This window comes from Neopsephotus bourkii, unplaced genomic scaffold, assembly GCF_033783945.1.
Source record: "Neopsephotus bourkii isolate Nb327-2 ecotype Australia unplaced genomic scaffold, CSIRO-AGI_Nbou_v1 NB_196, whole genome shotgun sequence".
NCBI classification, from domain to species: Eukaryota; Metazoa; Chordata; class Aves; order Psittaciformes; family Psittacidae; genus Neopsephotus; species Neopsephotus bourkii.
In genome coordinates this window covers 16735324-16762590 of record NW_026900709.1, presented here as the reverse complement: position 1 = coordinate 16762590, position 27267 = coordinate 16735324, and the positions used below count along the sequence as shown (strand labels likewise).

At 41.4% G+C, this 27267-nt stretch overlaps 1 protein-coding gene across 7 annotated transcripts in view; it reads right to left on the bottom strand.

Annotated features, from left to right (window-relative positions):
- Window positions 1-27267, bottom strand: part of RBMS1 (RNA binding motif single stranded interacting protein 1) — a 151884-nt gene that overhangs the window by 95100 nt on the left and 29517 nt on the right. Inside the window, exon 1 of one of the 7 annotated variants that reach the window (XM_061344175.1) lies at window positions 3939-4154. The exons of 4 other annotated variants lie outside the window; for them this stretch is intronic. In XM_061344175.1, the coding sequence (XP_061200159.1) occupies window positions 3939-4001 (63 nt within the window). In that variant the 5' untranslated portion in view covers window positions 4002-4154. Of the gene's footprint in view, window positions 1-3326; window positions 3437-3938; window positions 4155-27267 lie in introns of those variants that run through there. 2 more of the 7 variants (XM_061344174.1, XM_061344176.1) reach the window with 2 other exon arrangements.

The window sequence follows — 27267 nt, the reverse complement described above, 5'->3', positions numbered from 1 at the left end:
GAGCTGCATGGTTTGAGTTATGACCATGCCCAGGTCTTGCAAATTTAACGAGGTTCCTTCTCACACACATACAGACATCACACACAGCACCAACTGGGAAATAATAAAGTAGGATTACAGGTGTAGCTTCTTGATACATTAAGCCTATAGATGGAGTGAAAAGCTAATCTACATTTTTAGTTTAAGACTGGTAAAAAAAGCTGTCTTAACAGTCATTAGAAACCTACCCCAATCTTCAACTTTTAACAAAATCCAACCTGTGACACGGCACTTGGTGATAACAGAGCTGCATGAACAGATTAATTAAAAGCTTTGTACAGCCTTTTTACATAGGCCAAACACCAAATCAGTGTTAAATTCCTCACGTGCAGCTACGCCCAGTTAATCTGCTCAAAAGCAGCAAACTATGTAAATCTCCTTACACTGGCGAGATAAACATTACACTCATCAAAACTTAACAAGAACCACTGTTACTGGGTAGAGCTGTTAAAAGGCACAGACACGCTGGGCTTCCTGAGCACCCAGGCTGGGGTAGGTGGGACCCCATGCTTGCCTACATCCCCGGCCTCCAGAGCTGCTTCTGGCTTCCTCTCAAGAAACCCGAGAGCAGAGAAACATCCCTGCAACAAAGCCATTTAAAATCCCTAATCAAATAGCTGCACTAGCTCTGTAGATTCGAGGAGCAGATGGCAGGAGAAAGCCTAATTTTCCATTTACGATAATTTTACAGAGTGTAGAAATATTTACTTCGGAGGAGTGCCTCCCGATTTGCATGAGAATACCAAAAGTGGGAGGAGGGACTGAGAATCATCATGTTCTCAGCACACACGAACTGAGATCTAAGAACGCCTGTATTAAGGAGGATATTGTATGTCATTTTGTTCCCTTTGCATTATGGATGCACACATCTGCATTCTTTGCATAGCTCGAGTAACCTTGTTAGTAAAATATTATCCTACACCTGCCTTTTTCAGATAGGATGCATGGCCACAAGCACTGCTATAGGTTATTACTGCAGCTGCTGTACAGCTTTCATTCCTTAACTAGACCTGAATATGCATTTCAAGCCAATTCTGTGATGCGTTGCCACTCATTTAAGCAACATCTAACTTTTAAGTCTGGTAGGAGTATTTTTAATATGCCACTCTGCTCGTAACACAGTAAACTGTTTGAAAATACAGCTTCAGAGACTGTATTTCAGTATCCTTACAAGTACCAAAAGAAAGAAAACGATTAGGCAGCACCCAATCGAATCTGACCTGAAACTGACAATGTCGACTGGCTCCTACATGCTTAAATTACACACTGAAATAAGACATAGCAGGTAACAAGCCTAATCCTATAAGCACAGATTTGTTTTTAGAACAAAACATAATTCTTCGGGAAAGCAAAAAGAAAGTATGGGTAAAGCTCTAGACCTGCTTTAGCTAACTGGTATTTTGACAATGTTTTAAATGCAAGTATAATTCCACTTTACATTAGTGCCTTAAAAATAAGTCAAGAGAATATCACCTTGCCTTTTACCAATAAATCACTCATCTTTTCACCTGAATCTGTCCTAGACTCTTAAAAATTAAACAGGACAATACTAAAACTGAAATGCACTTATACTGTTTTGATATCATGTATGTTACAATACTAATAGATACACACAAGCTACTCAAAAGATTTCAATTTTTAAGGGGGTGGGTTTTGGTGGTGTTTTTTTTCAGCTTCATATACTACATGCCGTTAGCACTTGAAATATAGTTTCTCTTTTAAGAGATGATGGTAGACAACTTTTCCTATGCTAATAGCACCTAGTGTCTCTGACTAAAACACAATTATAATTCAATTGTCTGAATATGGGTTACACAGAGCATGGAGATACTTAATCTGGACAACTCTTAATTATCAAGAGCTGAAAAATTAGGCTCCTAACACTCTTCAGCACTGTTTGACATCAGCACACCCCTGCAGGTGAAGCCCAAGTGAAAGGGAGATCAGAAAGTCAATCTTTAAACAACGTCAGTCTACATGAATGAAGTTAATAGGAGTTTTCCATGGACTTAAACGGAGAAAGGGCAGGCCCTGGCTCCTTATGTAGGAAGTGTTTGAGTGAAGAATAGCTACACACTAACAAAAGGAACCTTTGGTACCCAGGGTCTTGAGCCCACATAATACCCCCGCATTCTTTTCTTTCACTGCCTATTGGGGAAAAAAAGGTCTGTTTGTTTTTCTGATTCAGTCGGCCCTTTTAGCTCTTTGAATCTAAGAAGTGCACTGTGAAAAGGAGAGCATCTTATCAGCCTGCTCCAGCCCAGCCGGCGAAGGAGCTCCTTCCCTGCCTCTCGCAGGCACAGCCGCTGCCTCCGCCCCTCCCTAGCCCACCCGCGGGCACAGCAGCCCCACGGAGCCTCCCTTAATTCATGGTCCCTTCAGGTAGGGCTAGAAAATAGCATCTCCTACACTGGCTTCATTTGCAAAGTATGCAGGAACCCCAGACAAGATCATCACCGTGGGCGGACCGGGGGCAGTTACTAAACCCGAGCCCGCGCACACAATGAGCGTGTTTTATTACGCACGGACTTGAATACGGTGAGGACAAGATGCAGAGATAACTGCGCGCAGCCGGGCAGCATCTGCAGGGTGTTGCGGAGATAACACACCAGAGATTCCTATCGGGAAGATACTACTGTACAATGCGGAAGGACGAGGAAGGAAATGGCTATTTTGTGTTTAAGCTTCAAGAAAACGAGTCTCGCAGTGTGGCGCAGGTCGGCCCCGCAGATCACACGCCAGCCCAGCAACGCACCGAGAGGGCTTTAACATTTCGAATATTCCCATTATTTCCATGAAACCCTTCCCCGCTTGGTAGCCCATCTGCCACTTCTGCCCTTCATGAATTCTGACCCCTAGCAAAAACGGACAGAGCTCCCCCAGCACTGCGAATCGAACCCGTCCAATTCCGTCTTCCAGCTGGGAAAAGCAGCAGACGCGGGAGGATTTTTCCTCACCTGGGAAGAAGCCTGCCACAGGATTTTTGGCCCGCTCTGTGGAGCCGGGAGCTTGTTAGTGACCTCTACTCCATTCACCCTCTGGCACACAAACACACAGCCCGCTTTCCGAGGAGCTTAAAAAGTCACAGTGTATTCTTTTATTTATTTAATTTTTCAGTCAAAGACTCAACAATAACGCGCTTTGCAGTAAACAATGTAACCTTAATGCCAACGTTTTGAGGGGCGGAAGAACTGAAAAGCGCAGCCGAGGAGACAACGGCCCGGCAAGGCTGTGCCCCAGCTATTTCAACTAGTTTATTTCCAGCTACTAAACAAACAAACAAATACCTCTTTCAGCACAGCTCCACAGATGCGAGTGCTCCGAGTTTATCGGAGCGATCTGTCTACTCATAAAATGTCACACAGGATTTCCCTTGTGCACTTCGGGGGGGGGGGAGTTAGGGAGGGAATGGGGTAAGTCCGAGGCGCGGTGGAGGATTTGTGGAGAGCTGCTCGAAAGAAAGAGCGCGCCGCTTCCTGCCGCTCATCTCACGCCGAGCAAACAACATCCAGCCCCAAGTTTCGCTTCGCGGCCCGTGTTGCAACATCAGATCCTTTTTAACTTGTTGCCCAGCCTGGCAGGGCCGGCAGCCGCCCGGGCCTCGGCGGCCGCACGTACCGCGCCGAACCGAGCCGCGCCGCTCGGTAAGGTCACCCGGCGCCGGCTGCTCGGGCACTCGGCAAGGTCACGGCGCAGCTTTTCAGAGCGGGGAGCCGGGGGGGAGGGAGACGTGAAGGGAAAGTAGTTTCTTTTTGTACATCCCAGCTCTCTAACAGCACACAGGCTGCAACTCAGGCGAGTCGCCACCCCTCTCCCCACTCCTCCCCCAGCGCCTCGGGAGAGGTGTGTGGGGTGTAAGCTGGGGAAGCCACAACCCCCCCTCCTACCCTGGCTCTTACCTGCTTCCGATACGGGGTCCGGCTGCTGCCCGCCGCGCTGCTGTTGCTGCTGGGGAATATCATCGCCCCGCCTGATTCCCGGCTCCCCCTCGAGATGGGGAGCAACTTTGGCGGCGGCCGCCGGACTGCGGCGCGGCGGGGCTGCAGGGCGCTCCCCGCCTCCGTGCCTTCTCCGCCGGTTTTGCTTCTTCACTTACCTCCGGCCCCCCGCCCCGCCCCACTCTGCTCCGCTCCGACCCTACCCCGCCGCAGCAGCCCCGGCTGACATCAACGGGCTCTCATTGACCGCCGCCGGCTTCCTCAGCCCGGCCCGGCCCAGCCGACCCCACCTCCTGCCGGCCTCAACCACCACCCAGAAACAGGGAGGGAAAGAAAGAGAGAGGGAGGGACAAAACGAACACCCGCCGAGCCGCAGCAGGGGAGCGGGCACAGCGTCCGCGCTCCGTGCCCCGCCCCCGTGATGCGCGGGGCGGTGCGGAGCTGGGCGCGGGACCAGGGGAGGAGCGGAGCCAGGAGAGGCGCAGGGCGGAGGACACCCCCGCGGATCGCAATGGTTCCGCCTAATCGGGGGTTGGGGGGGTAGACGGCCCCGCGGCGGAATGCGCGTGCCGCGCATACCCCCGCGGGGTGCGCCCTGCGCGGTGCCGGCCCCAAGAAAGGTCTGGGCATCCCGCAAGTGCCCGGCTGCGGTGTAACACCCCTTCAGACCCCCACAAAGCGCAGGCGGGCTGCTCTGAGCGCAGCACGTAGCGTAGGGCTCAACTCTGCAATTGAGAGATGGGGAGAGGGGGAGGAACGCCCGGTCAAAGCCCTCTTCAGCGCCTAAAGGCGCTCTCTGGGAAGCAGGGGGAAAATCTGTGTTTCCTCGCAAAATCTGGGCCTAGGAAATGTTGCAGTTCTGAGGCAACAAGAGTGGGGCACGTGGAGTAAAGGAGGTTCAGTCGCTATTGCTCTGCATTGTTTACGTTATTACATTTACATTACCTAGTGATGCTGGTAATCTAGTTTTTTACAAAGTCCAGAGTTATAGCTCTGTCAAGGCTCTGAGTTTCTGATTGGTGACACTGCAGAAGACCTTCTGGTATGGACGTGCATCAACAGGCACCATTTGGTTTCTCTTCCTCTTTCTGCTAATATTGTGGCCCTAATTTCATGTATACAAACATGACAGCGGGAATCAGCTGGAGAGAAACAAAAAATTGCCAGGTCCTTCATTACCAAAAGTCCAAGTAACACAGTGCCGTCTCACAAAGCTGACATCTACAAAACCCATAACCCTCAGTTACTCAGTTCCCTAGAAATAATCACCAAATATTTTGGTATCTTAATATATTGCCACCACAGGTCAGAGCCCATGTGATTAGAACTGACACTAAGAAAGCACCATCAGTTGGCAGAACTACATTCTGCATAACTTTCTTTTTTTTTTTTTTTCTTTTTTTTTTTTTTTTTTCTCTTTGAAGTCCTAAAACGGATCTCATTCAGTTTGGCCTTCATTTGGTAACACAAGTTTAAGTGCTGCTGGTACTGGATGAAAAGCGCTGCAGCCACATGATCACTGCCACTGAAAAATGTTTGATGGAGTAAGTTTGTACCAGCAGACTTTATGCCAGATCAGTTACCATCCATCTGTACTATGCTAACTTTGTATTGAATCACCGGTCATTTTTATTTCCACTGCTGGCATAAATGTAGCACAGAGGCTTAAAGCTAGGATAAATTCATATTACCTAGCCTGGTTAAGGCTGTAGCCTCACACTTTGCTTTACAACATCAGCTGATATCACAGCAGAAAAAAAAAAAAAAAGCAACTGTTCAGTAGCTGACTGTGGGTGAAGCATTTTTTACTATTTTCTCTTTGTGATCAGGTTAGTTTTCTTCCAGATCATTTCCTTTGTGTGCCTGTGCTACTGCTTGTGCCAGCGTAATGAAGGAGGTAGCATGCGAGCAAAAACAGGCAGGGGAGAGAGGGTGGATATGATTGCTCATTTTGGCAGCAGTATCAGATTATATTAGTTTAATATGTTCATGTACCTGTGGCTTAATTTGACAGAAATGTAGCTGTGTGCTCATGCCTTCCCGAGATGTACTACATACAGTAGGCGATCTGTGCTTCAGTCTTACCTATTATAGCCCCCTGGTCACAGATGACACAATTGGATTCAGTGCTGAAACACTGTCTTAAAGCAGTGTAAACTTTAACAGTGACAGGCTACTTCTCCTGCTCAAATCTCTATTCTCAAGCGGAAATTAGCAACAATCTTTTTCTACACAGTGTTCCGGTCACCAAAGGGGTGACAAAGCTTAGGTCTGCTACACCTACAGAAGGGCTTTGTTAGCTGGAGATGCACAGTGACCACACCTTTCCCTTGCAGGGAAGAGCTTTTCAAAACCCATCAATCATCCCTTGCTTCCTTCCCTCTCCTTTTCCTGCCCCATCCCCCAGGGAAGAGGCTGGAGGGATGTAAACACTATATGCTCGATTGGACCTATTCTCAGTCACTGTCATACCAGGGAAGGCACTCAAGAGTATTCCAAAGCAGTATCTGAAACACTGCCATTTTGCCCTCTCTGCTGCCACATGTCCCAGAGCTTCCCATGACACATTTTCCTCCATTACCATTACTTTCTCTCCTAACATACTAGGAAAACATACAGTAACAAATATAAACCTATAAACATCTACTAGACCACAAACAAATGGTATCTGTTTGTTTATTGTTATTAAGGAAAAACACCTTACAGAATATTCTCGGAAGAAAATCTTGATGTCTTATTCTAAGTGTTAACCTACTTACCAAAATTTTCTGTTCTTTTAAAAAGGCTTGAGTAATCTATCTCCATTTTTGTCTCAAACGGGGAAATAGCTGCCTTCCAACAGCTATGACAAGGTTATCAAGAATACAGAGCCAGACTCCTTACAGCAGCATGGCTGGAGGGATGGGGACAGCAGACTTAAACTGAAATGAGAGTTTCTGACCGGACATAAGGACAGCCAAGCATTGCCCAGAGAGGCTGTGCAGTCTCCATCCTCAAACATTTTCAAGACTGCATACTGCCCTAAGCAACCTGACCCGATCTCTTAGCTGATGTTGCTTTGGGCTTGAAGTTGGACTGGAGATTCCCTGAAGTCCCTTCCAACATGAACTTATGCTCATATGAAAAAGCTGCTTTGTTCTTACTCTGGAACAGAGACAAAATTATTTCTGTGTAAAACCCTGTATTTGAGATTAAGTTGATAAGGTTTGAGATAATTCCCTGGACTTTTTAGTACATGTACAGTGATATATCAGTTCAAGATACCAATAACAGTTCCCATACATATTTTCTGGGATGCAAGAAGCATGCCTTGTTTGCAAAGAACAATCTCAGTCTTACTGAGGTAGTAATTCCAAACCCGAGACACCTAATCTATAAAACATATTCAGATGTGATAATTTAAATCACCTTTTCAGTAACTTTGTTATTAACTGTGTACAACAGGTGTGAACAGACTTGCAGATAGCCAGGTATCTCACTGCTTACAGTTATAAACAAGCAATTCATTTTGATCCTGTGTGAAAATGTGACTGTAGGGTCCAAGAAAATCTAGGTGTCTACATAAATTATGTTCAGAGGTTCTTTAAATTACCCAGAGCTGCTTATTCAGAACAAATAAAACTTTCTGGGCAGATCTGGTGCATTTTGGAGCTACAGTGTTGTAATTACACGTTCTGTTTTGTTTGGAGGGTTTTTTGAGTACAGCTCAGAAATCTAGGTTTGCAGAAAGACTGCGTAAATACAGAAAGAAAGATTTCTCTTGAAAACTTGGAAACAACCAGAAGCCCTCAAGAATCTTTCCAGTAATGTTTATCAATCTTAACAAGTAGTAGATGGGCAAAACTAAGCCATTATTTTAAAAACAGTTCTACTCATTTAAGCTGCTACTTCACCATTTCTGGTTTAAATCAAATCCATGGCTTCCTTTATTTATCTCAAAATTCAACCAAAGTAGCTATTTCCCCTCAGGGCATTCAGTACCTCTGTAGGACAGATGGTTCCAGGATCTGCTTTAAAAGGGAAGCCTTCATTCCACTGTAAAACCCTGTGAGTCCAGACCGGACCTCCTGAATTTCATCATCAATACTGCTCTCCTGGCCACTTCAGGGCCTCCCGAAGACCCACTAGGGGAGGAGTGATTGTAGGCATCTCATTTCTATACCTCGATGGGACTGAAAAGACCTGTGTGCTTTCCACCACAATGTTGAATTCCCTGAGGATCCATCCTCCCATCACACCCACCCACACGTGGAAAGATACTAACCAGAGTAGGCTGAACTACAATAATGCAAAAATACTTTGAAATACCCTATGCAAGCTAAGGAAACAGTGTGCATGGCTTAACATTGAGAGATATTAAGCATTTCCTGAGAAGTGATAATAATGAGGTGTGGGAAGCTAACTATCGTACAGAAGTAGATTTTTAATTTTAGGCTTAAGTACATCTATTCAGAACTAAAAGCAAGAGAAGCATTTATTACAGCCAAAGGAATCAAGTAAACTTCATTACGTGGGAAGCTTCTTTAGATATAAATAATCTTATAATTAGCTGGTTTTATTATTATTTAAATATGCCCAGTACACAGGTAATGAAATAAAATCTCTATCTTGCTAAGTGAGGATGAGAAGGAAAGGTAGAAATGGGACACAGTATTGCCATGAACATGCAAAACACTTCCTGTATAAAAACTTCTGTATTTCTTTTTCTTTTAGAAAAAGAATATCATTAAGAAACAATTACTTCCGCAGAAGTATATGAACTACTAAGAGCGATATATTGCGCACACAATGAGAAGCTGTTGTTTAAGAATGCCATTTTCAAAATAATTACAAGAACATATTCAACAATAATAATCTCCATCACGATCACAATCAAAAGGGGAAGACAAATAATCTGTTCCAGTGGCATCTTTTCAAATATTGGTATCGAGAGACCAAATTACTTATATTCTAGATTAGAATACAAAAAAATAAATGCCATTTTGTCATTCATTATAAAATACCTGTGCACACTCACTATAACAGATTTCTTTTGATTGAAACTCATCAGTTCTTTGTCTCTGGGAATCCTCCAACCTGTCTCTGATTTTCCCATCACCTCTACCGTGGATCTTTTTTCCCTTAAATCCAACAGCTCCCTGTGAAAAAAGAGCAGCGCTCTGCTCCCTTCAGTGGACACGCAATGCCTCTGCTGTGGCCCCTGGGTTTGTGCCTCCCATGACATGTTTTGACTCCTCCTGTTCATTTTAGCTTGCAGTTCATTTCTTCCATACTTCCTTAAATGTTCTTGGAAAGATGCTTTAGAAATTGCATAATTATAAGTAATTGTTGCCATTCCTTCACTGATGACTGGTGTTAAGAATATGTGCATAGAGAGCAACACAATCTCTTGTTAATGCCATGCCAGAATTCTATATTATGGAATGCATTATTTATTCTTTGAGAAACCCGACAAGATAGTCTCTTATAGAAGTATTTCCACTGTCAAATACACACCCCGTTCCTAAATATACCCTGTATATTCTGGGAAGCCCAAATATGAAACAGAATTACTGTAAAAGATTACTATTTTAAGGAGGGTGTTCATAATCAGTAATTAAATCACAGGACAAAATCCAATCTTGATTTGTGGAATTAACTAAAATGACTCTAAAAGATCTGAATTCTGCCATGAGCTTGATAATGTTGCCAAACACTTGTTTGAAACTATAAAGCAGTCAAAGTCTGTAAACAGTTGCCAGATTTACTGTAGAACAAAATAATAAAGTCTGTCTGAAATGACAAAGTAATTTTTTTTCTGCTTTGTTATTAACTATGTAGGAAGTTGTTCATTATATTAAAACATATTTATGTTTTAAGTAAGACTGCTAAGAAGAGCTCACTGTTTCAACATGCTTTCTTGACTGTATTTTCGACACTTTGTGCAGAATAAATTTATGGAACAGTAGAAGAAGTGAAAATATTTGGTAAATATTTCCTAGGAAACAATGATTCTGTGCAGCCATTTAATTTTTTTATCCATCCTACATATTTTACATTTTAAGGCAGTTCAATTGTGGTGTTCTGGATTTTTTTTGGATGAAATTTTTCATTATGCAGGGCAGGCTTGAATGGTTGCTACTTTACTAGAAACACAGAAATAAGAAAGAAAAGAAATTAAAATACGCCTACAATTAAAATACGTTTAAAGATTGAGAACAGTTAATGACACTGAAAAGATAAATGATTGTGCAGTGGTTAGAGTGGAAGGTCTGACAGAAAATCAGCCAGACATAAATTTTATTCCTTATGTTATTCCTTTGTGTGCTGTTTTCTTGTAGTCTAAATCCACCAAATAGCTTCAGATTTGTCAGTGCTCTGCGGTTATGGAAAATAAATTAAGAAAATCAAACCCTTACCTGGTCCTTCCACCTCTATAAAACAGGACATAGACTTTGAAGCCTTGAATGAAACATGCAGTATTTGCATTATAAACAAATTTTGTACTAGAGCTGTAAGGAGCAGGCTGGAATCGCAACAAATGCTATATCCAAACTGGGTCATTATGGGAAAAGAGGAAAAAAGCAGAAAAAGGCACTTAAAACATAATATGCAAAAAAAATATATGAGAGTTACTGTCACTAGGGCAAAACCAGGCTTACCCACTCAAGCTATGGACTTGAAGTACACCTGAGTTAAAAAACAGACCAGATGCCACTCTGCTAATCTCTGCTGCAGAGAGCACTCATGCTGGCAGAAGCAACAAGCCAGACTGGAGATTCTATACAGTAGGCATACACAGGTGGGTATCTTGGATCAAAACCACAAAACAACACTCTTTCCAAACAATGTTGTTGTTCTAAAGTGACTCTTTTTGCCCTTTGTATTTCCTTATCCTTCCCTGGAACCAAGTCCAGTTGTGTTTGTTCGACAAATACTAGTGGTCAAGTGAAGAACTGACAGCTCTACCTGCTGACAAGCACTGTGCAAATTTCTCCTGTCCTCACACACATCCCTGTCAATTAACCTCATTTCTGACCTGCAAATGTCTTTACAGTGCTCAAACTCCCCTGAGTACACTGACAACACTGTACTCGCTCTCTGGTATCCGTTTACATCATCTCAGCTGGAGTGTGAGAAACTAATTTCCATATAGATTTCACAGGGGCACATAAATTTTATCTGTTTCAAAATTATAGCCTTTACGTTCCAAGTTTGTTTTAGAATCACATATAAACAGAGAGACATTTGTTTATAATATACAATGACCTAATTTAGAGTATGAAGGGAAGAAACAGGATCGTGTGGCAGAAGGTAAGCAAATACTCAATATTCAGTCTGAATCTTATCTCATTTTCAATACCTTTAAAATAAAAGTATTCCATAAACCTTGGTAGAATTGTTCCTGAAGTACCTGGTGTAGCGTACTTCTCTGACAGGCATTATGGGTTTCAGTCTGCCAAAGAAGCTATAAACTGGGCTTTTTTCGCTACAATTACATGCTTTACCCCTCTGAGTTTTGAAATCGTGTACTTGTTACATTTGTAGCACCTACACAACACCAATGTAACACAGAATAAAATCATCAACAGATCAAATTTCAGGATAAGAATTCTTCTTCCCATTTAAATTCAGTACTCATAAATGTCATCTGGCCAGTGGCCATGGCAATGGCAAGCCTCCACCAGCACGGTACTCAGCATCATGGAATGCTCCCCATGCCTTGTGATTGTCTGTATTTGCAGAGCCCCACTCTTAAGAGATGAAACGAGGACATTGCTCCTGCTGATGCAGCCCTCCCTGAAGAGCTATAGGATCCTGTACCTGAAGGTATAAGATAGGGCTGACTCACTATAGACAGGTGAAAAGCAGGAGCAGAACACCGAAGCCATCTTCTAACACATTGTACAGCCATCAGCTGCAAACAGGGGTTTTGGCACTTTCGCTCCAAGCTAAACCAGCCACAAATTCATTGCTATCCCAAGTCTGTGTCTTCACATTCATCATTTCAGTTCCTGTAATTTTAAATTCAGAGATGATCTGAATATTTATGCTCAGTAATCAGTAAATTAATCAAGATGGTTAGGACAATTTATTTCAGGGAGTAATTCATGAAGTTATTTACTAATTGTTCTATACTAAGTGTCATGGGCTGGCAGCAGCACGAATCATTGTGGGAAAATATTTCATTGCATCATAATTAAGTTTTATATTTATTTAGGTAAATAGACTCTTAAAGTTGTTTTCAACACATTCTCTGGAGTTGGATTCAAAGCATCTATCAGATACTGCACCATCATATTTCACAGGTCTGTTCTCCAGTGTCAATGCACACAAAGATAAAACCTGGAATGAAATCCTGGCCTGGTCAATAGGAGCTTTGCCAGCGAGTCCCTGATTTCACTCATAATGGAAGCACTTACACTCTGCTATTGTGATCTACTGAGTGCATTTAACCGCTCAGGGATGCTGAAAAGGAGGAAATCTCTGCTCTTTTCCCACTTCCTGCTTTGAGCTTCATGGTTTTGAGCCTTCTGCTTTATCCTCTGTTTCTTCTGCTTGCTGATTCAACTCACTAATCCAGCAGAAATCTTTCTGCTTTTTTTTCTGCCGTGACAGGGAGTCACTGAAGTGTCTAACAAGACCATCACAAGTTAAGTGGCAGGAGCACAAAGCTAGGAAAAGGCAAGGTGGGGAAGGCGTGGCTTCCGTAGGAGGTGTTGCTGGCTGTGTGACCGGGTGGCATTTTGGCTGTGTGGCTTCTCTCCGTCTAGGGCTCCCCCATAGAATTTTACATTGAATATTTTTAACTGGCAAGCATTTTTTTAACCATGCATTAAAAGTGAGGTTATTGCAACAGCCAGACCTCAGCCATTTTGTGCAGATGTGCTGCAACAGAGCTGGGTGAGTGAGTTCGGATAACACAAGAATTAGGTTGAACTTTCGCCCCCAGTTCCAGCATTCTTTGAAGTTCTTCACTGCCTTGGCAACTCCTTCCCCTATCTTCCACTGTTGCAGACTCTGTCAGAGGTTCTGCATAGCCAGCATTTTCCCCGTTCTGCGATCTTCAAAAAGAATTTTGCACTAAGCTCCCCAGGGACCAGATCTTCACAGTGTTTCAGTGCTTGCACTATTACTCGCTGCACTTATTTCTCAGCAGAGCAAAACTCTTACGCAGTGTTTGCTGAACAGGGCTCTAAGACCAAAACGAGTTCAGCAAATGGCTACGGGAACCTTCTAGAACTACTTACTAGGAGGAAATAGATGACTATCTTCTAGGGGGAAGCATGTTTCAATAATTCTCTCCATAATATTTTAACATAAATCTATGTAAACATAGATGCATGCACATCAGGTTTTTGTTACCAGTCCATCTAAACTACCAAATAACTGCCCACTTCTGATCCAGTTGTTCCCCAATGTAATCCATAAGTACATAATAAAGACAACTGGAGAGGACCATAATATTGCTTCTGACTCTAAGACACGATTTACCCCTCACTATTCTACAGATCATTGAAAAGTTTTCACATGAACATTCACTTACATAAACATACATTTGTTGTATATTCCACAGTTATCTGTTGGGATACATTATTTAACCTGACTGGCTGACCTGCAATCCAAAATATCATCCAAATATATTTGGTGAAGCACACACAAAATTATGTTTGAAAAACCAGACGGATTTTGGAGACTGTGGCACAGATAACAGTGCTGCAGAAGACAGGCTTAGGTATTCCAGAAGTTAGGAGAGGGTAATGGCTTGGAAAGGCAAACATGCTTGCTTCTTACACCTTCACTGTAATCAGTTACTTTACAGAAGTCTCATTACTATAAATTGCAACTAGAGGCATTTTTGCCTTGCAAAGGAATTCATAAAAACATGTCAGATCATGTCAGCTGAGATGTTATATAAATCATATTCTGCACAAAATGAAAACATGTATTTTGCATTCAAGAAATTTCTGATTGTTTTCTGAGCACAGCCCACTGCTTCAGAACTCAATAATTTTTATCAGAATTACAGACATCATTTAAAAGACATAAAAAGAAAGTTGAAAATCTAAATATGCCTAAATGCTTTCATTTGAATCACCTTGTTCATTATATTTCCACTAAAGTTGCTACTTCATTCCACAGAAGGGTTGTTCCCAACACTGCCTCAGACCATTTCAGAATATGCATTAGCTCCTGCACTTGCATGTGTGCAATCTAGTGTCATTACCTAGAGAAAAAGGAGTGTTCTTAAATCAACTACTAACATACTGACAAGAGGTATGAGTAAAGAAGAATCCTTACGTTGTAATGCTAATTTCAACTCCTGACACAAGTCAGTAAAACCTGTGGAAACTACTAACTTCTTTGACATTACTAGGTCTTTAGGGTTTTTTTATCTACTTTAGTATTTGGTAACTTGAGAAAGAATAAACCCTTCTTCCTAGCGATGACATACAATATGACAGTTCACATGAGTAAAACATGCAGGCACATGATTTTACAGGAACTAGGCCAGAGTGAAGAAAAGTCAGAGAGCTGTATTAATCCCTAGTGGGCTCTGCACTGGCTACACTGGATTTGATCAAACCATTCTCACAGAATGAGAAAGAAATAAAGGAGAAGCTACAAATTTGAGATATGACTTCAACCACAAAATAAAGTCCAATCTTAATTAAAAATATATAAACAATAAATTACATATTTTGTATCAAATCACATAAAATCTGACCACAAATACATGCAAGCAGAATCACACAAAACAAGTAATTCATGTTGAGTGAGTTTCCTTATTGTAGTTTTTACTAGTGTCATTGTGAAATAGGGAAAAAAATCGTCTTATTTTCCATTAAAAAATTCAGGGTAAGTCTTTGAAATGTCACCAATGTAGACAACCTTTAATTTTTTTAACAAAACAAAGGCAGCTTTGAATTAACTAAAAGGTTAATCCTAGAATGTATTACCATAACATTTCCATTTAAAATAATACATCCTTTTCTAATCTGCATTTTAGATTCCTCAGCTACAGTTGGTTTAAATGCTTAAAATTGCCTAATTACTGATTTCCTATTATGCTTGGCTGATAAAATTCAAGAATTGAATCAAAACTGTGCTAGAACTCCTTTGTTAAAATGTTAAAACAACCAGGCAATTTGCCTCTCATAAACTACTAGCTACTTCTTGATTGTCAGTGCTAGGCAGCTCACCCTCCAATGGAAATTGTTTTGATACCTAACCATGGATCTTTGTTTCTTCTGGACTACTAAACTGTTCCTTGCTCTTTTCAAGAACTGTAAACTATAAAGTAAAGATAGTGCAAAGGCAGAGAGAAAAAAATAACAAAAAGCCATGCTTTTTCATGCTGAGAAACTCCAGGCCTCAGATGACACACTGTACTTAGTGCTATTTACTGTACCACTGTCATTATTTGGTAGCTGATCAAACTAATAAACATACTGTTTATCAAAGTGGGTACTTCTAGTGAGTAGCTGTGAGCTCCTTCTGTTTTTTTCACTGAGACTTTGCTAGTTCTTTCATATCAGATCTGATTTAAGAGATGCCTCTCGCTACCACAGCATTCCCTCTCCACATCCATGCCAGCCATTTATTGCACCCTTCAGAGCAGACATTACCACACTCCTTAGCTGGATTGAACCAACTGCTCATGCGGGTATGCTATGAAGTAAAAAAGCAAATTGATACAGTTTAAATCTACAGATACACATATATATACTTTTCCTAACGGGTTAATTTCCCAATTCTGATGCTGAGAGCAGCTTCACATGTAACAGTCTTGGCCAGATCCAGGCACAGAGGCAGGAACTCCTAAATCCCACCCAACTGCTGAGAGAACAGCAATGTGGAGATGCAGTCTGCCTGCAGAGCCCTGACCAGACTTCAAACTGAAAGCAAGCAGCTACTCAGGGTTTTACGTAGCAGCATATAAAATATTTTCATTTCAAGAGACATCTGCAAACATGGAATTGGTTTCCTCTTCAGATCTCAAATTTGCAAATGAAATCATCTTTGTTTAAAAACATACGTTAGGGGAAACTGCAAGATACTATATGCTTGGAAACAAATTCATAAAGCTGCACAAAGAGAAGGAAAATGGAGGGATTTATCCATGTGAATATCAGCGGCTTAAAAAACAAAGTGGAGATGTTGCACATTTAACAAAAACCTTAAGTTCACAAATTTCCTCACGTGTACAGCAATTCCTTCTTTAAAAGCTGAAATCATGGTTACAGTAACTTCCTATTCAGTCATTTCCTTAATTAAAGCATTGAACTTTAATGTGAAATACAGCCATTACAAAACCAGAAAGGAATCTGAACAATAACAATCCAGTCAAATGGGCAGTGCAATAACCAACAGTGATGTCAAGAACACCGGCTGATACTTTTTCATCTGAACCAATTATGCTGTGATTCTCTGAGATACAAAATGAAGTTCTAGGGAACTCTGTACTGGATCAATGCGGCACTAGCCACGTGATGTGATGCAGTGAATACTCAGCACAAATGGGCTCCCCTGGGTAAAAGTTATTTTAAAACCAAGTCGTATGTCACTTTTTTCCCAATTTTTTGAAAGGTGGTAATTTTAGTCCAGCAATATGTATGCCTCAACATAGTCTCAAATAACTTTACTGCTCTGTAATTGAGCATTACCCAAACAGAAGCATTTCTGAGTCCCTTTTTTAATTCGTTCTACTGCAACATCACAATCCCATTGATGCCCCAAATGTCAGTGTTCTCATTTTAAGCAGCCTCCTTCCCTTGGACAGTCACTGCATTCATGCGTGTCTTTGCCTTCCACAAATGACCCAAACTCCCAAAAAGCCAACACCTTGGAGGATGCTGGTCATCCCTGCTTAACCCAGGGCAGTATCTACTGCATTAGAGACAGCAAGGCTGTTCCTGTAGCAGTGCTGGAAACCCTGCCTGGCTCAGGAGCTGCATTTAGCGGAGAAAGAGGGCACCAGTACAGGAACACTGCCAGGAGCTCCAGACAGGCTGCAGGTATTGCTCACCCCTACAATCATAAGCATTGCACTGTGCACACTGCCTTGGCAGCAGCAATGCAGCCCATGTGTTATTGTACCTGATTTGAACCGCATTTGCACAGCCATACAGTCCCACAGGGCACAGATCTGCCATTAATGATCATGAGACCACAGTATTAGGTTTTGACACTATTAGGCCTTTCCTGTTGCCCAGACAGCAATAACTTCGCAGGTCTCTAGTTACACAGCCAGCTCATGCTCTGGGTAGGTGCAGAGGGTCACAGAGTCACTGCAGGGAAGGGCATCATCTGTTTTTCAGGCTGGTTTATGGTGCTAGGGCATAGCATCTTCCTGAAGATGCAAGGTCACTTAGCTGATCAAAACTGACAGGTTTTGAGGCACTGGTAGAGTCAATAAGAGTTAAAAGAGTTTACAGAACAAATGCTATCAAAGTTCTAGTGCCTGCTATCTAGAATCTAGCTACTTTTACACAAATCCTTATATTTAATCAGGATTGTTTGGGTTGGTATAATCAAAGGCTTTTGCAAAATAATTGAAAATATACACTGACTTTTTTTGTTTGTTATATATTTTACACCTCATAACACTGAAGTGCATGTTAGATATCTGGAACTGTCTGATCCCCTGGATCCATGTCTATCATACTCTAGTTACACTAAGACTTTAAACTGGGCTGAAGAGACAGTATTTTAAGTGCAAACCTTGTTTCACAGATTGTGCAACAATCAATCACACAGTAAAATGGGCATAATGAAACTTACAACTTTTCCAGTTAGCACCACACCTCCAGGGATTTTTATGTTTTTTTAAAGAAAAACAAAACCAGACAAAACCTCAGAGTTAAGAAATTACTTTAAGAAGGCAACAATTTGTCCAGACTATGGAGTAAGCCACGACGATGTTCGCTCCTCTGCCTTAAACAGGGCTTTTCTAAGTGTTTCTCCTAGCTGATCTTATTGTTAAAAAAAAACTCCATAAAGGTAAAAATCAAAAAAATACCTCAATTACGCATTTTAAAGCATGTTGTCTACAGTTTGATCCAGCTCCCAGACAGTGGGATTTTTTTTTTTCTGATTGAAGGACACTGGTCAGGAATGGTAGGTATCAACATTGCTAACTTCAACACTGCAATCTGATTTCTGCAGGCCAGCCCAAGCAGACAGCTACTGAAATCAGCTGGATTCTTTGATGGGTACAAGATAAAACTGTACAGATAACACTGAAGATTGAGTGCTACGGCTAGAGCCTGCTGATTTATCTCACTGGCTGCACTATCGTATCAACAGAGCCTCCTTGGCTTCACCAGCAGAATGCTGCGCGGGAGCAGGCGGTGGGTGCCCCAGCGCACACTGCAGCACCCTGCCTTTATCTGATGCTGGAAATGCCCTGCAGTGAGGTTTCTGTGTAGACAGAAGTCTTATTTTCACAGGTGTAAATCCAAAGTGATGACTTTCTGGTCCAGTTTACAAAATCTAATTTGGAAAGAATCCTGTATCTCTCTTGTCACTAGATGCTTATAAAACACCACAAGCACCAATGAGTTAGTAATTAAGTAATAATAGCCAACATGAAATTGCAAAATTCATATTTTCTAGGTAAGACCGTAATCTTGCTGGGTGTTATCATGATAACCAACTTATTTTCCCTTGAAACTAAAGGCAAATGTAGATGATACTTGATAACACGCTACTACTAATACTGCTTGTACTTTACAAATGATGAAGAGAAATATTTTTCAGTAACTGTTCAAGAAAAAACCTTGTATAATGACCCTGTTAAACAGACTGACACAAGGAGATACAGAGACTTTGTCTGCAATTAAGATACTTTATTAAAAGGAAAATAAATCCGCTTCTGGGCTGGATTCTCCAAAATGAAAGGGATTTTCAGGTGATGGAAGTAAGCATTGTGCTGGATCTCCAGCCTGATTACTTCCTGCAGGGATGGTTTTGTCATTGTACCACCACCCCTCCCCTGCTACTCTTAAACAACCCAGGGTCACCGTGTCCTCTCTTTAATTAGTATCTCACGGCTGGAGGGAGGGGAGAATGTCAAGGAAAAAAAAGAATGAGAAGACACTGTAAACAAAGGTCCTCGGGGGCATCTTAACAATCTGGACAAGGAATGGAAAAAATGCTCAGTTCTTTTGTCAGTGATAAAAAGGAAGAAACTGATTGGGGTGATCAGAATTTAAATGTAGTTATATGAATTTGGATAAAGTAAACAGAGATCATGCTAAGAAGGAATCTAATTTTGCTCCCAAGAGGGCTTTATCGTAAAACAGATGAGCATATAATCTGCATTTTACAAAAAAGCCAACTAAAATAGGGTGTTCCAACCATAAAGCAGCCAAAGCCCTAAGGTATACTCTGCTTCCCTAAGAGCCATAACCTAGCTCAAGTGGGGTTAAAGCAATTATTGTTATTTGCATTAAAACTGCCAATGTGTACCTTTTTTTGTGCAAAAGCATTTGTACTGTAATAAGTAGCCTGTTGCATTATTGCAATTTATACCTACATTTTCCACAGAAAAATACAGATAACCCAAAAATAAAGCAAAATGGCATATAAAGCAGTAAGAGAACCCCACCACTTCACACTAGATAATTAACTTGTCCTCAAAGCTCTCTAGGCTGATGAATCATAAAAATAGCAAACATTACTAAAGACTGTCCTTCTCAAATGGGCAATGTTGGGCACATAAGCATACCAACATTTAGCTTTTTTACTTTCCAGAATCCATAACAGGAGAAATTTGCTAGCTAAATACAACCAAAGGTCAGCATTTACACAAAATTCAATTTTTCTTAGAATTTAGAGTATTTTACAGATTTCAGATTACTTTTTTTTTTGTTGTTGTTGTTCTCTTCTGGTAAATCACAAAGGAAAACTTGATTTTAAAGCAAAACTCCTGCTGAAAGTAAGGTTTCTCTGTAAAGCTGACGGCATAGGAAGTTAAATGGCAGTGTATCAGTCACTTGGCTAGCTATTGTAGCACATAGTAGGTGGCCTTCCCCCTCCTGGAATTTCCTGCTCCAAGGTAGGCCCTTAGGTTACTCATGCCATGAGAAAAGGGAAAAGGAAGAGAAACCACACAAGCTTCAGAAGAAAGCCGTACATGCAAGGAGTTGCAGAAAAAACATGCATTTGGAACATCCCAGTGGAAATTAGAGCCCTAAATTCAACCCGGAGCCAGTACTTGCACACCATCTTAGTGCCTGCTGCCTTGAGCATTCAGGAGTGCATCTCTCTCTATTTCTGCTACCAATGTGGTCACAATTTATGTAAAATAATGAAATGCTAATAAGGAAGAAGAGGAATAGACTCTAACCTGTGGCTATGGCATCATCCCAAATACAAGAAAACCACATTCAAATCTTTACCTTATTTTCTGCTTCCAAGCTACTGAAGGAAGAAATACATACAAAACATATTTATATACTTAGGTACAAACAGAACTACGTGCCAGCTAAGGCAGGACCCCAATGACTGGGGTCAACTCAGTCCCTGCAAGAATTTGAACATCCTATTCCTCTATTTAAGATCTGAATACAACTGAGCAATTTCAGTTTGGTGTGTTGGTCTTTTTGGTTGTATTCTGAAGTCCTGAATCATTAAGTCAGAAGAATGCCAGACCTATGTCAACAATACAAATACGCAGCTTCAGTGCACGGATGCTTTTGGTTATGTTTTGCATTTTGAAGCCCATGCACCCTAAGCAGTACAGTCACCGCAAGGTGGGTTTTAGCTTCACTGGCATAAGTCTGGCTGTGAGCTGAGCATTATTTTGTGGTTTTAGTCTATACCACAAGAGTGATGCTTACCAGTATGCAGGCTAGCTCAGTTTCTCCCTCTGGATTGCAGTATAAATACATCCAGAATCTCACATTTCATCTTTAATATATATATGTAAAAAATATAGAATACCTCCCACTCCTTCTTTGTAACAAGCAATGTTAAACTGAAGAACTGCTTGATTTTTAAATTACTATTTTTTTACAGAATCAGATGCAGCTTTTACATACCTGTCTTTTATTAATCAGCTTCATGATTTTCATGACTGGGTTTATGATGCCAAACACTTAAGAGTAGGTAAGAGTGCCATACTTTGTCCCCTAACTCCTCTCCTCTCCCACCTTGCACAACCACAGCTGAAAATTCTTTGGGGGAAAAAAAAACAACAACAAAAAAACAAAACCCCAAAACAAAACCCCAAAACAACCCCTGCAAACTAATGCACTCTATGGGTGAGAGGAAATAAAAAGCACACTTGAAAAGTATGAATTTTAGCTTTAAAAACACTGACATTGATTAAAGATTTCCATAGTGTACAATTTACAAGAAATTACCTCAGCAGGGTGAATGGATTCGGTTTCGTAATCACAAAGTTCCCTAATTCCATGGTATTATATTCCAAGCAAGCTTGTATATTAAGTTTAATTCCACTTTTTTCAGGAAGTGATTTTACTCAAGATTGAATACAGCTGTTAGAGGAGTTCACTGTTCCAAAAATGCTTCTATGCAAACTGAAATAAAAAGACATTTCTGGAGGTGAGGATTCACATCCTGATTCTGAAACACAGAATACTTCGGAGAAGCCAAGCTCCACTACCAAAAAATGTTACTGAAGAAATAAGAATCTTTAAATATTTAAAGAATGGGAGAGAGGTCTGTGTAACAGATTTGATGACTTAAATGAATGGTTCAATCTTCATTGACAATGCATAGCTAGCACTCGCTGGTTTAACAAAAAGAAACACGATAGATACACTGCTTGTTTTGTTCCAAGCATTAATATTAAAACCCCACTTATTGGGGGGGTGGGGGTGTAGTTTTATTTACTATTTCATCTTGATTCTGTTCTTTTAATATACACAGAAATGTATGCCGGCATACAGAACAGGGCCTCTGCAGAGGAAACGCTGCCAGCTAAAAACACAGGATGTAATCGAGACCACAAGAGACACACACTCAGTTATAAATGTAACTATGCTGGAGGTATGGGAAAGAAGAAAAAAAAACACCAGCCCAAAACAACTCTTATTTTTCACTGCCAGTTTTAATTGTTTCAGTGACATTTTCCCACTCTTATTTTGTGCCAGTATAATGAGAACAAAAAAATAATCAAATCTAATTACTTCTGCAGCTAAGATAACTGCAGGATTCAGCGTTCAAGAGTCCAGCCATGAACTTCTTGAAGTAACCCACAGTTTGCTTTAAGCATATCTCAGATGACATGCACATATTCTTCTTGCAATGCAAGCTTAGCAGGACACTATCTGGTCAAGTTAGCCCCAAATGCATAAATAAAACCCCTAATTAAAAACCCAATTAAAAACCCCGTGAAAAAAAAAACCAACAAAAACTAAACTAAACAAAACCAAACATAGATACCACCACCACCCCAAAAAACAACAAACAAAACAAAACAAACAAAAAAAACACCCCAACAATCTCCAAACTTCTGAATCTCGGAAAAATACTACCAAGCACACTAAAACGTAAGACAAGAAAAAATACACGGCAACAACCAAACTCCCCACCAGCGTTTGCACCCCAGACACTCCAGCTTTCTGTTACAAGAACCAGGAAGTAGAACAGACGGGGAAAAAAAGCTAAACCAATTACTTTCTTTAACGAAGTGTTTTCTCTAAAAGCAACCGAGAGTAAGGGAGCTCCCTAAAACGCTCTCAGTTTTAATAATAAAAGATTTTCATCATATAATGCGGCTTAAGACTGTTAAGATTTGGTTTCAGCGCACGGCCTAACCCACTCGCTGAAGGGCAGGCGACCGCCGGGCGAGGAGCCCGGCCCCAGCCCTCGACACACAGCCGGCTACGCTAGGGCCAACCCAATTCGCTTGTCGTCCTGCCCCGCGCTTCCTACCGCGGCGTGGGGATACCCCCGCGGCCGGGGGAGCACGGGCAGCGGCGGGGGCTCGGGGCGGAGAGACTTCCCCGGCGGCCGGGCCGTGAGCGAGCGGGGCGGCTCCTCCAGCGCCTGGGCGGGAAACCGCCGGCAGCGCCGCGACGCGCCCTGCTCGGACAGGGCCGCCAGCAGGGCCTTCAGACACGGCCGCCGAGGGAGAGGCAGCGCAGGCTCCTGACCCAGGAGCAACACCGAGGCCTCCGCTCTCGCACAAACCGGGTGGTAACGGGCGCATCGCACGCTCTGTGTAACTTTCCCGTAACTTCGCTGAGAGCGGCGGCAGGCACGGGCTGACAAGAAACACAGGATTTTAAATGTCGAGGCTCTTGCAGCCTGTCAGCCATCTTGTTTGTCGGCTGTAAACTCTCCGAGACTAAACCCGTCAGAAAAGCTCATACGCTGCAATTACCCACTAGGGGGAGCCCACAAATCCCCGCGGTAGGAAGAATAGAAGTATATTTAATTAGGGAAATCTCATTTTTACTTATTCGGAAAGTTTGTGTATGATGTATTTAGAACACTTCAGCACCCACCCGCAGCCTCCAGTTCTGCAGAGAACTGCCTCTTCTACATTGCCAACAGCCTCACTGACTCATTGCAACATATTAAGCAACCTTGAAGTTTTGAGGCTATCACTGTTGCACAGTATTTATATAAACTCACCAGTTCATAATGCACTTTAAAAATAGCATGGAAGTCAAAACTCTAAAATATTTCGTATGTGTGTATGCTTAGTCTGAAAGGCAGATACATGTGCATGCACACATGCGGAATGAAGATCACAAACACCCGTTTTTTTCAACCCTAGCAAGGCTGTGCTAGCAGATGTGGTGGAACAGGGAGTACATTCTGGTTTTGTTAAAATCATCAGACATTTTACTTCTGAATCCTGTGGGAGCAGATTTAGCTCTAGATGCAGTGAACTGGAGGGATCCCTACGCACTGCTCCAAACCACAGGCTCTAGGGTTTCCCATCATTTATAGGAACGAGACAGCTCTTGGGCTAGGCCATCAGATAAAAAGCTGTTAAGAGATGGGTACCGTCCTGGGCTGTATTTATCATCTGATTGCCAGCTGTTCAGCACCTTCACAATGTGGGGTTTGTGAAGAAAGGATGAGCTTTTCGCCTTTAACAAATGAACTAAGAGTGTAGCTAGAAGTTTCTGCCTTTGCGATTCAACATTGCTCCTTGGAAAATACAGTTGCTACAAGAAGGGGAAAGAAGAGAAAACCACTTTGCACAAAAGCTTGAGACATACATTTGAACATTAAAAAGGAACTCTTTGTGACAACAGATGGAAGTTTATTCACATCAAGTTTGACAATATATGCTTTTATTTCAGCATCCACTGAAATCTGTATTATTACAGATTTGCTTAAAACTTTAATAACAGCTTGCTGATATGCTTGGAATATCATCGAGTATCTGTTACCCCCCTGTTACAGTTTACTACTCCTCAGATTCTAACTTGTACACTAATTTTGAACTTACTTTCAATAAAAGGACTACAGTACAAATATCCAAGTACCCAAAGCCAATACAAAAGGGAGATGACAACATACATAGTTTAAAGGTTGTCCTTTTGAGCCTGTCAGTAAGAAAAGGTAAAGGGTTCTAGTGATCAATACACCAGACTAGGATACAAAAGAGCTATGTTCTATTCCACTTCTGCCACTGCATGATTCCTCCACAGTGAACTCATTCCTCTGCAGTAAAAGACACCAATAATCCTGGGATTGTAATTTAAGACTATTTTGAACCTAGCAATGAAAAAAGAGGCATACATACTATTATATTACAGCTATGGTTGCTCTTTATCTGCTGCTACTTTTCATACTTGAAGATTTTTTAAAAAGCCTGTTATTGCATACACTTCTAGCAATTTTTTTTACCTTTGGAATTTAAATAGGATTTGATGTACTTTGACCTTTTATTTAATCCAGTACTGGTTATTAATATTGACTTTAAAGCAGTTCTGCTTGTACACTTGCAGCATGACCCAAACAGTAAAATAGCTGATAGTTTTGTCCATGTTTCATGTTATCTGTTTGTAATCTTGATGTTTTCCTTAAAGTAGTTGACTCGCACAATATTTGGGAGATCCAATTCAATCTTCTTCTCAAGCCAGTACTGCTTTTGATCTCTTCATAACATGGAAGAGAGAGAAGAATACTTACAGTATTTCAAAAACATCGCTTCCTATTAAAATGACATCTAAATAAAATGTTACTGAAATGTGCAATCAATGGTTGTTCGACCAGCACTGGTTTAGGCATGATCAAGAAAACCACTGAGTCAAATGATGTTTCAATTCTTTTTCCAGTATCGGGTTTTGAATATCTTAACATCACAACTGCTTAAACGAGGTTTAAACACAATATAAAGTAGGTTAATAATAGTCTTTTGGTGATCATGATAGCATGCACAGCAGCACCTTTAGTGATTACCATCATCTGATCCTTCCTGTAGTGTCTTAAAACCTCTGTAGTCAACATGGGAGACTTCGGTAAGATACATTCAAATGGGACAGTGAAAAGTTCCTTGCACTGCAGAGCCAAGTGGAGAATGGAGACAGTATTGTTTCCTTCACACAGAACTGTTCAAACTTTTATGTGCTGATGAATTGGTACAATTCATTTTATGACCCAAGAGTCAACAGAAGAATCTAAAAGATTATAGAGATAACACATGTGAAAATGAAAATGATGGTGATCTGTCATTTCATTCATGTATGTTGCTGGCTTTAACTGGGAGAAACAAAGGGAGAAAACAGAAACCATGAGAGTCATGTAAGGAAAAGTGCATTTTTCTATCTACCTTGCTGAAGTGACCTGGCAGGCTACTACAAATATTGTGAAATAGATAATGGCTGTATGAAATACAGAAAATAGAAATAGGGAGGCAGTCATCAGACAGGAAGCTGTGCATCTGCAGCCTGCAAACATTCATAATGGGTATTAGATCTGATTTAAGCATCTGATTGACAAAAGATATGTGTATGTTGGTGGACCAATACAGATTTTTAGTTTAGACAAGAGAACTAGACATTGTGTTGACAGACCAGTCTTGAAATAGGAAATCTGCCCCCTGTTTGAAAGCAAATCAGGATTACACAAATGCAGAAGTCAAGATTTATTTATTTGAAGGTACAATAGGTTTTTAACTAAAGGCATGATTTAGGAACTGCGGTGTTCTGGGAGGTGTCCCTGCTGCTAGACTTCCTACTGTCTTGTACTGTTGGACCAACCTTTTGGGCTATTTACAGACTACCTAAACTGTCCATTACTGGCAAGCTGATGACAAAACAGGTAGCCTGGGAAGGAGGTGATCTGGGATCTGACTCATGAATTCCTCATGCTCTGGGTAGTCATTCATTACAGTGTTAGGAGACTACCGAAGATTTGATTTAGATTTAGATTAATTTGAAGGCTGTAAATAACAGACATCTTATGCCCACTTTGTTTTGCTATAAATACTTTCATAAGAGGCAAGGCAATGAAGAATCACAGCCCCTGTCCATCCTGGTTAGGAACACAAAGGAAAAACATGATGACCATCATATAATAATAAGGACATTCCTTGTTTTCTTTTACACTTGGGTTTTAGGGAGGGGGAGGGGGTGTTCATCAACACAAAATATTGCTTTTTTAACACATTTGTATCTTCTTTTTCTTTCAGAGGTATTTGAATGGATATAAGTAATACTAGAGATAAAATGAACAACTCCACAGTACCAGTTTCTTCCAAATTTGAAGACAATTTCACAGCATAAAATGATGCTGACTCTCTTGATCTATGTATAGATTCCCTGCTCCCTTAGTCATAAAGAGCAGAAGTCAGGTCAGAGAGAAGGAGAATTATGGAAATAATTCAATACTGAATTGGAAATGGTGGCTGAATAGCAGAGATGGATTGGATTTAAAATGTTATCGCACAGTGGCTGCTATCCTAGACAGCTTAGGACGCATTTGCCTGTTCTGTGAGAAAAAAATGGTGCATTCAGTTGCAGAATACAGACCTTTCCTGAGAGAAATAGAACTCTGCCTCATGTAAACAAAAACAGTGACATGGATCCATACAGAAAGATGACATTTGAATTTGATATAGATCCTTTTTCCACTTCCCCCTGCCCCAGCCTGCATGTTTGCCATCACTGTGGAGCACAGGGCAGGAATCACTCTTAGGGAGGAAGAGATTGTTGCTGGAGTCAGGCACAAGGTATTTCCTGAATTCATTATTTTCAAGTAGAAAGTTCTGCAAGCCTGTTGACGGCAATTTGTTTCCTCAGTATTTGAAATGTCAGATCTTACTGTGCAACTAGAAGTTGTGCTTTGCAGAAGTTGTGCCTGCATGCAGCAC